At 42.4% G+C, this 14834-nt stretch overlaps 1 protein-coding gene across 1 annotated transcript; it reads right to left on the reverse strand.

Annotated features, from left to right (window-relative positions):
* Window positions 1–3880: 3880 nt before the first annotated feature.
* Window positions 3881–8825, reverse strand: vcam1a (vascular cell adhesion molecule 1a). Its single transcript, XM_052012291.1, has 6 exons — window positions 8733–8825; window positions 8199–8474; window positions 7382–7684; window positions 7026–7292; window positions 6287–6550; window positions 3881–5420 (listed from the first exon to the last, which is right to left on the reverse strand). Exons 1-6 carry the CDS (start codon window positions 8791–8793, stop codon window positions 5251–5253), a joined length of 1341 nt encoding a protein of 446 aa, XP_051868251.1. The 5' UTR covers window positions 8794–8825; the 3' UTR covers window positions 3881–5250.
* Window positions 8826–14834: the final 6009 nt, after the last annotated feature.

Below are 14834 nucleotides of genomic sequence, written 5' to 3' on the forward strand. Positions count from 1 at the left end.
TGCATGTCACTCAACACATATAACATATCTTGGCTCCTGTTCCTGCAGCATGCAGAGGGCTGATTATTCATAGCAGCAGGTGTTACATTTGTCACCCGTAAGCCATCACTTCACTTCATTTTTTTTCCATTGTGGTGCTCAGAGGAGACAATAACTTATCTCGCAGCTTCCAACAAGTTGTGCACTAACAGAAGAACCATCCATTTCACCTCTCCCACAATCTGGGCATTCCAGGAGGGGTGACCCTGTGTAAATGACGCCAAGAACATTAACTGCAACTCGGTATGTGTCACTGTCCGCTTGTTCACTGAAGCACACAAGTGGAAAGACCATGAGCTGAAGATCTGTAAGACAAAGGTCATCTGCCAGTCTGACCTTCTGTACAACACTCTTCTCTAACAATAAAAGTCCGGAAAGAAACTATAGAAAACGTGGATAAAAACCCATATCCCAGGAGCCAGCTCTCAGTGGAGGCAGAAATCCAATGACCAAGTATTTTATTGCCTTCTGGGAGCAAGCACAGCACTTGAACATCTGAAGAAAAGAGTGTTTGAAGATCAAGACCCCAAAGTGGGCACATGGCTTATAGTCATCTGAGTAGCAAGGATTCCACCCTACCCGATAGTCTATCTCTGTAAAATTTTGGAATAGGTGGAACATGTCTGAAAAAGGTTATGGATTACTGGATTCCATGGTGAAGTTATATAGAATATAAAATCTTCTGGGATTAAAAAATCTTCTCATCTCCAACGGGATCCCACCACCAGGCACATCTTCCCCTCCGGTTTCTGCAGGGATTGCTCTCTCCGTGACTCCCTTGTCCATTCGTCCCTCCCCACCGATCCCCCTCCAGGCTCTTATCCCTGCAACTGTGCTAAGTGTTGCACCTGCCCCTACACCAAACCCCACCCCCTCACCATCATTCAGGGCCCTAAACAGTCCTTCCAGGTGAGGCGGCGCTTCACATGTGAATCCATCGATGTCATTTATTGCATCCGGTGCTCTCGATGCAGCCTCCTCTACACCACTGAGACGTGACGTAGATCGGGGGATTGCTTCGTCGAGCACCTTCATTCCATCCACTGTGTGGAAGAATAAATTGTGTCTTTTGACTATACTGGGGCTGATGGAATACTTGACATTGTATAAGACAACTATGCTTGCAGCCTACTGTAAATCTGGGCTTGGAGCCAGCAGGTCTGCTGAAGACTGCTGAAACCAGACTTTTGAAAAGGATGAGAGTTCAGCCTTGAGTGTGCTGATAAGAGGAACTGGTTGGTTTTGTTTTATTTGGAACTTTGTAACACATTGATTAATCCTTAAGCACATAACAACCGTAACTGAACTAGTCATGTGATTTAGCCGTTGTTTTAACATATAAATTAAGATTGCAACCTTCTGTATGTTAGAATCTGGGTAACGGTGGAGATCGCTGCCCACTCTCTATGGTACCATGTATAAATAAAACCCTTGGAATGAAACTCGGAGTTATCGTCTCCCATTGTGGTACAAATTAGAGTTTCCATGACACACTGTAACAGCCAGGTTCTCCCGGTGGCCAGCCATTTCCCATTCCCACACTGACATGTCTGTCCACAGCCTCCTACACTGCCAAGTTGAGGCTGGCCACAGATTAGAGGAACAACACCTCATTTTCTGTCTTGGTAGTCTCCAACCTGATGGCATCAACATCGATTTCTCTAATTTCCAGTAACCCTCCCCTCGCCCCCCCCATCTTTTGTTTTCCCTTATCCCTCTGGCCCCATTACCCCTTCTCTTTCCCCTCCCCAACCCTCATAACCTGCCCATTCCCCATACCTTCCTCCCTCTGTTTCCCCACTTCCTTCCCTTTATACCATGGTCGACTGTCCTCTCCTATCAGATTCCATCTTCTTCAGCCTTTTCCCTCCTCCACCTATCACCTCCCAGCTTCTCACATCACCAGCTTGTGCTCCTCCCCCTCCCCCCCACCCTTTTATTCTACCTTTTGCCCTCTTTCTTTCCAGTCCTGATGAAGGGTCTCGGCCCAAAACGTCGACTGTCCATTTCCCTCCACAGATGCTGCCTGACCTGCTGAGTTCTTCCAGCCCTTTTTGTGTGTTGCTCCAGATTTCCAGCATCTGCAGTCTCTCATGTCTGTGTTTCTAACTTACCTATTGGTTGCAAAATTCCCCTTTCTAACAGCCTCAAGCTTTACAGTAAATAGTACTCCAATATCTTGGAATCGTGGTCTTTAGCACAGTCACAGTGTAGTTTCTATGCAAGCTTTTAATTCTTCAAAACACAACGCAGACAATAGCACTGCTCTGAAATGTTAATCTGAGTGTGGGCTGAATTTAGCAAGCAGTGTGAAACAACCTGCAGTGCTGTGACTTTGAAAGAGCCAAGCAGAGTCCAGACATTCTCTCACCAGGCCTGCCCCATGTGTTTGCTTATGCTAAGCAAAGGTCTATTACATCTCCAACGCTGGACTTGGTGAGGTCATAACAAGCAGTGATCAGTTTGAAATTACAAGGACAACTGCATTAACAAACGGACTGTCTTTGAAGGCTTACTGAACAAGTATACGCTTCCCTCTGACATTCCAAACAATACCCACCACACTATCAAGTACCCTCAGTAGCCATGCCACAGTAACACAAAGCCCCAACCTCATTAGTGAGTGCCTGCCGAATGAATATACACAGTCCTGATGTCCGAAACACAACCGATGTCTCTGTCATATCAATTTACCCAGCACCAGGATGGTAGCTGATCTCTTTTGACTCACAACTACACTTACATCCACCTCTCCAGACCTCCATTCTATTCTTATTGATATGTCACAAATCTGTGATCATCAGCTTGAACAGACCTAACTAGGGAGGCCACATTTAAAAATGTTCTTCATTCCACTCACAGCAACACAAAAATTGAGCTTCCCCTACACACTAGGGGATGGACACACCTTTTACAGTCTTTATCTCATTAAAAACCTACTCAGTCACAACCTCTTTCTTTTATCTAAGAATGTAAGAAATATGAGGAGTTGGCCCTACAGCTCTTGGCTCCACTATCAATGAGATTTGACGTTGGCCTCAGCTGCACTTTACTGACCATTCACCATAACGCTGGACTCTTGTATAGCACAAAATTATATCTAACGCAACCTTAAATGTATTCAAAGACTCAACCTCCACACAGCCATCTAGGGTAGAAATTCCAAAGATTGACAACACTTAAATTGTGAACAGCTAAAATTCCTCCTTATCTCTGTCCTAAATGTCTGACACCTTATTCTACATTAGTGAGGCTGGTGATCCTGGGAACAATCTTCAGTATTGAAATCAAAACTATCTAACAGGACTAAATAAACATACAGAGCTCAAAACTATCCTCCTCCTCAAATGTTTTCATTATGTTATATTTCAAAAGCTTTTAAAAAGCAAATTACATTCTTAAACCATTACTTCCATTATTGTTTTGTTCTCTCATGCTCGTTTTATTATTGGCAGTTCCCTATATTTGATGCCTTTGACCTAAATGTGACAGTAACTTGTTTAAAAGATGAGCGTTTTAAGCCAGTCATTTCTGTCTAATTGATAATCACTGTCACAGTTTCCTTGGGACATCAGTTTCCAAAGAGGGTGTGGAGCAAGTATATTTTAGCTGCAGCTCAAACGTGCCTGTTAAAGTTGCCCTCCAAATATTAAATTTAATAATTGTAGAAAATGCAAATCTAAACTCAAAGCAAAAATATATCAGTTATGGTAACTGCTTTGACTGAACCAATAGAGTAACACTGCTGTGAATATATTTCACTCCCAGACCACCAGGGTTCAAAGAATATCACGAGAAAGAGCTCTTGAAAAAATTATACAGTTTATTAAAACTCGCAATATCAGTCAACATAATCAGTAGTACATGTGTACTCACAAGTTTACAGACATTCACTCACTTTTAGAAACAATCAAACCTTTAATTGCATAAGGACAATCCTTCCTGGATTGAAGACATTGAAAAATGTACTGAAACTGGACATTTTGTTTAAACTCATTGGAACTGTTACTAAAATTCTTGGCTTCCACTTTATTATTTTCAAATTTTGACAGCAATGAAGTTGGTAGTTTCACATTCTAATTGTGAAACAACTTCGATAATATTTTGTTACTTAATTTGAATGATGTATTAATTCAAAACAATTTGACTTTTATTTTATTAAGTTGTTTGGTTCAAAATATTTCCTGCTTTGACATTTCGTGCAAAAAATTATTGAATCAACATTGAGGACTACAATGCAAATTGAGTTAATTTGGACACACAAGTGACTGCAGATGCTGGAATCTGGAGCAACAGTCTGCTGGAGGAACTCAATGGGTCAAGCAGCATCTATGGGGGGGGGGAGGTGGGGGTGGAAGGGAATTGTCAACATTTCAGTTCGAAACCCTGCATCAGGACTTGGTCTGCATTTCACTTAGTGGTTTAGTTTAAAGAGTACAAGTCACTTAGTGGTTAACACATTCAGTTCCATTTTCAGAAAACAGCATCTAGCAGCCAGTGGTGGCCTAGCTCCTGTACCTAACCTGAACCCAACCTAGTACCTAACTAGATTCAGCCACAATGGATGGTGTCCTGGTTCAATGTGTTAGGAATTAAGAGCAGAAGAGGCTCACACATATTGAGGAAGGCAGCAGCAATTTTTGAAAATCAATACAGATAATCAACATCATTATCCTTCAGGAGGTCAAATAATTTGTGATCCATAAACTGTAGAACAGTCAGTGTAAAGTGGTTTACTCCCAAATCACACAAGGCCTCCCACAACCCACAAGAGAGGGGTGGGCATCAAATCCAGCACATCAGCATCTGAACAACTAGGTCTGGTTCACTGGCGAGTGCTAGCAGTTTGAAACATTCCTTGGAGCCATGGGTGAGGGATATCAAGGACCATTTGATTTGGCCAGAGACCATTTTAAAGTTAACTATTTCTGCAGTATTTCCTCTAGCATAGCACCATGAATAGCACAGCATTATTCCCTTCAAGATAGTAAATTCTGAGGACTATTTACAATAAAGTGCCCCAAGTTCAGATGTGCTTTACTATCTGTTTGGATACCAACTGTTGGTGATACATTGAGAAATGTTTATAATGCAACAACTTCATCTCCCAATCTCCCAACACCCTGCTCCTGACGGTACAGCCACACAGCCCCAGAGATTAGACTGTACTAGAAGTAGGAATGCTCATTCCTTCAGTCCTTTGTTTTAACTTCATATTTTCTCTTCTGACATTTGGTATGATTTCTTGTTGTTGATCCTGCGATAGACATAATGCAGAGCAAAAAGTACGAATCCTACTGATGCAACTGCAGCCACTGTGCAGACTGTTTCTAGGATTCCTACAGCATTCACAACATGGGGTACTATATCAGGTTCTTTTTCTGCAAGGAAACAGGAGAATATATTTTTTTAAAAAGTCAGTCAAATATATTTTACAAGCACCAATGCTCACTTAAAATAATAGATTCAATCTTTGCTTAAACTTTCTCATAACTTTTAGTTTCACAAATCCTGTTTGAGTCTTAAGTTCATTAATTACTTTAGCCTCACAAAACCCAGCATTACTTGGCATTATTTTATGGATTGTAAATTTGTAGTTAACAAAGGGAAGAATAGTTTTGCTGTTGTTTTCTAGTTTCTTCCAGGTAAAGTTGGTTGAGGAAATGTTAATAACAGTGCAACCAATTGTGAATTCTTCTCCTTTGTTGACCCATTCGGAAGGTTGAGCCCAGTCAGAATTGGTGATGGAGAAGACATGTTTTATTAGTAATTGTATAATGTTCATCATGACCTAATTGTGGGTTCAAGTCTCAGTCCAAGGACTTAGCCACAAAAATCTAGAAAGGCATCCAGTCCTCTGCAGAGGGATTGCTGCAGTTGAAGTTACATCTTGTTAAATTAAGGCCCTCTCCAGTTAACATAAAAGATTCTGTAATACAATTTTGAGTTCAAAGCAGTAGAGTTCTCCCCTGTCTGTTCCAGCATACCGACCAATATTTATCCCTCAACCAACATCATTATAACTGATTGTCTGCCCACCACTCTTTGTTAAAAGATGCTACACAACATTTGACTGTTTTACTGTGATTACATGTCAAAGGTATTTTGTTGGTGTAAAGGTGTTTTGCAAAGGCCTGAATACCCTATTATAAATTCAAATCATTCTTTTCCTCCCCTTAATAATTAGTATGAAAATATTTTTTACACATCCACTTCCTGTAACCTGCTCATTAATTTTCATACATACCTTGAACAAAGAGTTCTGCGCTTTTAATCTGCCTTCCCAGAGCATTGATGGCCTGACATTGATAGTGCCCTGCATCATCCAAATGGGCAGCATCGATCGTAAATGTTCCATTCTCTGAGTCCAGCTCAATCCATCCACTTGCTGACTTCCTCCTCAGCAGAAGATGGGCAGGTGGGTTCGAGTGGGTTGTGCAGCTGATTGTGACATTGCCTCCTTCCTTCACATCAAAGGGGGTCACAGAGAGTGTGGTGTCTCTGGGGCCACCTGAGGAAAGAAGCAGAGTGAGATTAATGAATTGGTAAAAGTTTCTATGCTGCAGGGACCTTCTCTTTTCCCCCGGAGCATAGGAGGTTGAGGTATATAAAGTCATGAGGGATGCAGAGAAGGTGGATGGTCAGTCTTTTTCCCAGGGTAGGGGGGGAGTCTAAAACTAGAGGGCAGAGGTTTATAGTGAGAGGACAAAGATTTAAAGGGGACCCAGGGGAAAACTCTTCCACACAGAAGGTGGTGGAAGGAGCTGCCAGAGGAAGTGGGAGAGGCGACTACAATCGCAATGTTTAAAGGACGCTTAAACAGGTTCAAGGGTTAGAGAGAGAGATGGGGGCAAATGGGACTAGGTCGGATAGACACCTTGGTCGGTATGGATGGGTTGGGCCGAAGGGCCCGTTTCCGTGCTGTATGGCTCTAATATTAACTAACCCATTCAAAACAAAACGTTATAAGGGCAAGATCCACGCACCTTCAACGCGCAATTCCACCTCGGTGGTGATACTCCCCAGCATATTGCTGGCTTCACAGCGGTAGATTCCTGAATGCTCCATCAGGGCCGGTGAGCGGTGAAGAATCGGCTGATCCCCGGCGGTCACTGACCAGCCGGCGGCTGATAACTTGCTCCACACGATCGTGGCAGCGGGGCTGCTGTCAACAGCACAGGTTAGCCGGGCATCCTGACCTTCCCTCACCGTGGAAGAGGGCTCTGCAGAAATGTTAATCGTTCTGGGAGGATCTGTAGAAGGAGAATCATTTACAAAATTAAAGGCGGGCGGTTTAAAATATCTTAGAGACTTGAAGTTAAATCTCTGCATCGATACTTACAGTTAACCTGTAACGTCAGCGTTCCCTCGGCCTGAATCAGCCCCAACTCAGTGCGCAAGTGGACTCGGCATGTAAGCTCTTGTCCCGAATCCCCCAGTTCAGGGGTGAGTTCATAAGTGAAGCTCTCCTCCCTTTCTTCCTCTGTGTGTCGGAAGAGTTTTGCACTATGCACCACTTTGGCTCCTTTCAGCCAGTCCACCTCCAGACGAACGGGATAGACTTTGGGGACGGTGCATTTTACGGTGCCGTTCCTGCCCGCTTCCAAATTCCCCACCGTCTCCAGGGTGAGCTCGTCCGACAGAGCTGCAGCGACACATGATCAGAAAGGGTTTCAGGAGAGAATGAACCCACAGGCGCAGACCCCAGCCCCCGCCCCCTGATCACTGAACTGTGCGTTCTAACCTGCAAAAAGGATCACTTTCTATAACCCGAGTCATTCATCATTGCACTCGGAAATTATCTGTGAAACTATTAACGAAAATGTTTGTTGAAAACCACAAAAAATGCAGTTGCTGGAAATCCTAAATAAAAACACAGAATGCTGAAAACACTCAGCAAAGCCAGGCATTTTCTGTGGATGGAGAAACAGAGTTAATCTGGCAGGTTAATGACTTTTCATATTCATTGTTTTGTCCGGACTCTGCGCTCTGGCGAGTGGAAAACCTCCTGAATTGTGCACCGACCTTTCAGTCATCGAGCTTAAACGTTAACTTCCTCTCTCACTTCACACACTGCCTGACCAGTTGAGTGTTTTCGGTATTTTTCAGCTTTTATTTCATGCAAGAAGCTTACATCTCGGCGACGAGTTAATACTCACAATAAACATTTATAATAACATGTTCCTTCTTTGTCTCTGTGCCGCATTTTGCAAAGCAAGTATACTGGTGTTCGTTCTGCACTGTGACCGGGGCAAAGGTGAGGTTGGACTCCGAACCCTGATTGCTGACTGTTCCTCCCAAGGGATTATCCATTGCGACTTTCCATTGGAAGGAAGGGGATGGACAGTCCTTCACCCGGCAGGTCAGCACCACCATCTCCCCAATCCGGGACCTCACATTTCCTGATGGATTTAACTCCAAAATGAAGGCATATCCTGGATGGAGAGGAGGAGAATTGATAACTTTATTTAAACAACTGCAGGAACGTATTTTAAAAGTTTGCAAGTTTAATGTTAGAAAGTTAAAATTTTTACAAAAGCATTACAAATATAATATTAAGAAAGCTTACAACTTTAATACTTTAAATACTTACAACTTTATTTCTTTAAATAAAGCAGAAGTCAAACTGAACAAGTTAGAATAAAATGCAGATAATTAGAAAATAGTAAAGTGCAGTGAAACAAATTAGAAACCTGTTGTGAGCAGGAACATAAGAGCGAGTGCCGCTGTCAGAAAGGGTCTCCAATTCGCCATGGTTCAGCGCTCAGGCCACAATTCTCTCCTGCAAGGGATGGCAAGTGCTGAGTCTGAGCTCCGCCGCTCCGTTTTATAAAGCCGCCCGGAAGAATAAGGAATTTCCCTTCGCAATGAAACGAGCATTCCTAACCACTTGCCACTCACTTGCTCCAACTCTTCGTCCAGAAGTGATGGGATTTTCCCATTAAAGCCAAAATAGAAAATTTATTGGCTACGTTTTTCAATCCCATTTCTGGGAAAGTACATAACTAGAAATGTGTGGAATCGCAGAATTAAGGAACATTTTAATTTTTTTCACGTGAATAGGGACCACTCTGCCTTTCGTGGTAATGTCAGCACAATGCGAGAACAATCCAACTGGGCCCCTCTCCCCATTAGTCCTGCGAATTCTCTCCTGTCATGTACGCATCCACTTTTGTTTGAATGCGGCAATGGAGTATATTTTCTTTCTCCTATGGTTCTTTTGCCAGTCATTCTCAATCTGTTTCTTCTGGCTCTTGATGCCTGGACGAATGGGAACATTTGTCTTCAACCTATCGGTTTCAGTAGAGTTGGCCGATGCCTCAATCAGCTTCCTCTCACAGCCTTCTCTGTTTCAAAGAGAGCAATATAATTATAGAATCGTAGAATGGCTGCAGCACAAAAAGGCCATTCGGCCCATCATTCTGCTCCAGCTCTCTACCAGAGCAACTCACGAGCTCCGCCTACTGCAGATCATCACCCCCCAGGTCCCTCTGCTGCTGCATCCCTTTTGGAACTGTATCCTTTATTCCATACTGTCTCTCCTTGTTCTTCCTAACAGATTGTATCATCTTACATTTCTCTGCAATAGGAGCTTAAGAAAAGTCTTAGCAGGACTAAGCTATTTGGCCCTTTAAGCCTCCTCCACTATTCATCAAGATCCTGGTTGATCCTTTGCACTATTTTTCTGCACTACTCACATATCCCCTCACTAGTCACAACCCGCCAAACTGTGAAAGGTCTGTTTGTCCCACTCTTCGCCTTCTGTTGAATAACCAATTCTCACTCCATATCAGCACAACACCCCAATCTGACTGTTCTTACCTTGATGACCAATCTTTCCTGTGTGGGATCTTAGCTAAAACTTTCTAAAAATCCAAATGCAACACATTCATTGTCCCCCTTCCCTTTTATCTATTCCACTAGACATATCCTCAAAGAACTAGTATGTCCTTGGTTATAGACTCCAGGATCTTGATGACAACTGATGTTAAGCAAACAGGCCTATCGTTACCTTTTTGTTTTGGTTTCCTCCCTTTTTGAATAATGGAATCACATTTGGATTTTTCCAATCTGCTGGTACCTTCCCAGAACTCAGTGAAAGGCTTCACTGTCTCTGCAGCCATGCCCTTTAAAACCCTTGGTGCAGGCCAGCGGGACCCGGTGACTCGTCTGCCTTCAGTCCCATTAATTTATCCAATTGCTTGTCCTTCATGGTAATGATTGTTACAGGTTCTTTCATACTGTTTGAAACTTGTCTAAATTCCTTACAAGGTTTCCTGGTGGTACATATTTGACCATACACTCCACTACCTTCTGCATTTTACTGATATGAGGTCAATGGGTGGTTGGTTCCATTGCTTCTCCCTCCTTCCCTTCTTAAATACTGGGGACACATTTGCTACTCTCTGATCCATTGGAACAATTCCTGAATCTATAGAGTTTTGGATGATAAAAAGAACATTCAATATCTCTATAACCACCTATTTCAAAACTCTGAGATGTAGGTCATTGGGATTTATTGGTTTGTGGTAACACCACCTTCTCTGGTATTATTTTTTAAATAATTCTTACTTTCTTCAATTCCTCATTCTCATTAGACTTTTGGTATTTCTGACAGGTATTTAGTGCCTTCTTTTGGGAAAACAGACACAAAGTGATTGCTCAGCACCTCGGTTATTTCATTATTTCCCATTATGAATTCTCCCATCTCTGCTTGTAAAGGACCCACACTTGCCATTGCTAATTTTTTTCCTACTTATATTCCTGCAGGAACCCCTACAGTCTACTTTTATGAGTCTTGGGAGTATACTTTCATGTTCTATCTTTCCTTTCTTCATTAATTTCTCGGTCCTCCTCTGCAGAGTTCTTAAGTGCTCCCAATCTCAAGCCTAACTGCTATTTCTGGCACATTTATAAGCCTGTTCCTTGGAGTTAATGCTACCTTTCATTTTTCCCATCGGTCATGGATGGACACTTTCCTGTTGGCTGACAGTGCCTTTAAGGACTATATTTTTTCTGCAAATTATGCATTGTTTATCTAAGATTCTAGCCATTGAATGTTCATAATCATAGCTTTCGATGTGCTATCTCAATCAGTCACAGCAAACTCTCCCCTTATACTTTCATAGTTTTCTTTGTTTAGATTTAAGAGCCAAAGTTTGGATTGAAGTACATAACTTTCAAACTGAATGTAAAATTCTACCATATTACAATGGCACCATTACAATGTGATTATCAATTAACCTTTTGTCATTGCATATGCCAAGATCTAAAATACCCTTTGCCTTGATGGTGCCTCAACATATTGAGTACATTCACAAAACAAAATTGTACAAATGTACAAAACAAAATTGTGTACATTCCATGAATTTTCCCTTCACCTTATTACAGATTGGAGGGCTGTGACTAGCGGTGTCCCACAAAGATCAGTTCTGGGACCTCTACTTTTCATGATATTTATTAATGACTTGGATGAGGGGGTAGAAGGGTGGGTTGGCAAGTTTGCAGACGACACAAAGGTCGGTGGTGTTGTGGATAGTGTGGAGGGCTGTCGAAGATTGCAGAGGGATATCAATAGGATGCAGAGCTGGGCTGAGAAGTGGCAGATGGCGTTCAATCCAGAGAAGTGTGAGGTGGTACACTTTGGAAGGACTAACTCCAAGCTGAGTACAAGGTTAATGGTAGGACTTTGGGCAGTGTGGAGGAGCAGAGGGATCTGGGGGTTCATATCCACAGATCACTGAAAGTCGCCTCACAGATGGATAGGGTAGTTAAGAAAGCTTATGGGATGTTAGCATTCATAAGTCGTGGGATCGAGTTTAAGAGCCGCAAGGTAATGATGCAGCTCTACAAAACTCTGATTAGACCACACTTGGAGTACTGTGTCCAGTTCTGGTTGCCTCATTATAGGAAGGATGTGGAAGCACTGGGAAGGGTGAAGAGGAGATTTACCAGGATGCTGCCTGGTTTGGAGAGTGTGGATTATGAGGAGAGACTAAAGGAGCTAGGGCTTTACTCTTTGGAGAGAAGGAGGGCAAGGGGAGACATGATAGAGGTATACAAAATATCAAGAGGAATAGATAGAGTAGACAGCCAGCGCCTCTTTCCCAGGGCACCAATGCTAAATACAAGAGGGCATGGCTTTAAAGTAATGAGTGGGAAGTTCAAGGGAGATATCAGAGGGAGATTTTTACCCAGAGAGTGGTTGGGGCATGGAATGCACTGCCTGGGGTGGTGGTGGAGGCAGGTACATTGGTCAAATTCAAGAGATTGCTAGGTAAGTATATGGAGGAATTTAAAATAGGGGGATATGTGGGAGGAAGGGGTGAGATAGTCTTAGGTGAGGTTTAAAGGTCAGCACAACATTGTGGGCCGAAGGGCCTGTATTGTGCTGTACTGTTCTATGGTTCTATGGTACTACTAATTCAGCTTGTCCAGACTCTATGTAGATTAAAGTCCCCCATGGTTACTATATTAATCTTGTTACATGGTCCTCTAATTTTCTGATTTCTGCCCTGCCCAATATTACAACCACCATTTGATTGCCCAAGAACAACTGCTACCAGTATTTTCTGCTCTTTGCTGTTTCTTAGTTTGACCAAGCTGATTTTAATTCTACATCATGATCTGCCAAGTGAAAATCCTTTCTCAGTACCACACGGAGTCATACAGCATAGCAACAGGCCCTTCAGCCCACCACATCTATGCCGACCATCATGCCTATCTATATTAAACCCCATTAGCCTGTATTAATTCCATTTCCCTCTCTGACTTGCTCATTCAAGTATCTGTCCAGATTCCTCTTAAATGTTATTACCGTTCCTCCCTCCACCACCTCTTCTGGCAGTTCATTCCAGATACCAACTACTCTTCGTGTGAAAATATTACCCCACATGTCACTTTTCCACTTCCTCTCTCTCACAAAACCCATGCCCTCTAATTTTAGATTACACTGATGTCATCCCTTATTAATAGTGCAACATAATTTCCTTTTCCTTTTTACTTGACCTTCCTAAATGTCAAATATCCTTGAATATTCAGCTTTGGTCACCCTGCAGCCATAGAAATTAGATCATACCCTTTTACTTCTAGTTGTTCCATAATTCATCTACCTTGTTGCAAATGCAGTGAGCATTCAGATATAACACATCTAATGTTGCCATGTTCACACTTTTCTGTGCTCCAGGCCTACTTGCCACTTGACTTTGTTTCTGCATCCTATTTGCCTGAGTCACAATGCTGAGGACGTTTGCTACTTTTCTAACTTCTCCCTCTTCCTTTATTTCTCTCCTTCCTGAATTCCCTTCCCCCAACACCACCATCTCCAATCTATCCACATAATCTGCAATAAATCCAACAGGGAATTCAGAAGGAACACAAGGAGTGTTGAAAATGTGGAACTCTCTAACATGGGGAGTGGTTGAGGCAATTAGTGCAGAAACACTTAAAGGGAGGCAGGATAATTGTACGAGGGAGAAGGGGATAGAGAGTTATGATGATAGATTTAGCTGAGGAAAAACAGGAGGAGGTTCAGGTAGAGTGTGAATGGTGACATGGACTGGTTGGGCTGAATGGCCTGTTTCTGAGCTTTATGTCCTATGTAATTCTATGCTTGTAAAATACCTCAATTCCAGGGTAATAACTGTTGAGACAGGAACAAGTCTCTGTTATCTGTGGGCCATCGGCGACACCTTAAGGAAACATTCTGTCATGAGAAGAGGTCCAGGACTGAACACATTTCACACAAAAGGTTAGTAAGCTGCAGAGGGGCCAGAACGTACTTCCATACCTGATCGTGTGATCTTTTCACCGCATGTATGAGCACCACCTAGAGCTCCTGTTCCTTCCCGATGTGTCATGTGGGTGCCTGGTAGAACCTTACACAAATTTAGAGATGTAACAAGGCCTGTTACTTTCCCATTGCTCAGCCTGCTTAACTACTACAAGAATGAAACCACACTTATCACACAGGTTCCATCTAGGAACTAGACCAGGAATGACAAAGGCACACTCAACCAAGTCAACCTTGCAGTGCACTCCTCATAAACATCTGGGCACCCAGTGCCTAAATGGGGCAAAATGTCCTGTTTAGGCAATGGTCTGACATGATCAAACTTACAGAAACAACTTCCAACCAAAGTCCCATAATCCTTCTTCATGATTCCTGAGTTTGTTCAGCCTCAACAGCAAGATGCACTCACTATTCCTTTGGCCATTTGAGGGGAAAAAATGATTGAAAAGTGAGACCTCAAGCCTTACATGATCTGCTGGACAACAGAGATCCCTAATCTTCTGTCTGATTGGAAGACATGAATACTCCCAGCAGGCACTGGAGAATTTCCGCTAATGTTGTTTCCACAAATTCTCCCAATCCATGGGAGCATGTGAATCAATGACTGTATCTTCTCCCAGGCCAGCATCCCCAGCAGTGTGGCTCAAAGTCAGACAGCACCATGAGTTCATTCCCTTTTGCACTTATTAAATTGAGTAAACAAATGACTAATCCAATAGTTAAACATACAATACGGATATGGTTTCACTTTCGTAAATTTTTTGGATTGAATAAATTTAATTTATCAAGTCCTATTCAATCTAATTTTTTCTTTCCACCATCTAGAATCGACTCAGCCTTTTCCTTATGGAGAATGAAGGGAATAACATGTTTTTGAGATTTATTCATTGATAACTGTTTTTTATCTTTTGAACAGTTGTCTAATAAATACAATTTGCCTAGATCACATTTCTTTCGATATTTACAGATTAGAAATTTTTTAGAAGTTACCTTACCTTCTTTT

The sequence above is a fragment of the Pristis pectinata genome, chromosome 3 (genome assembly GCF_009764475.1).
Source record: "Pristis pectinata isolate sPriPec2 chromosome 3, sPriPec2.1.pri, whole genome shotgun sequence".
Lineage (NCBI taxonomy): Eukaryota > Metazoa > Chordata > Chondrichthyes > Rhinopristiformes > Pristidae > Pristis > Pristis pectinata.

Coding starts and splice junctions, on each gene's coding strand:
- vcam1a (XM_052012291.1), bottom strand. CDS start 8,793: ATGGCGAATTGGAGACCCTTTCTGACAGCGGCACTCGCTCTTATGTTC. Junction 7,685..8,198: donor TGTTATTATAAATGTTTATT/GTGAGTATTAAC, acceptor GTGTCGCTGCAG/CTCTGTCGGACGAGCTCACC. Junction 7,293..7,381: donor GCTGACGTTACAGGTTAACT/GTAAGTATCGAT, acceptor CTCCTTCTACAG/ATCCTCCCAGAACGATTAAC.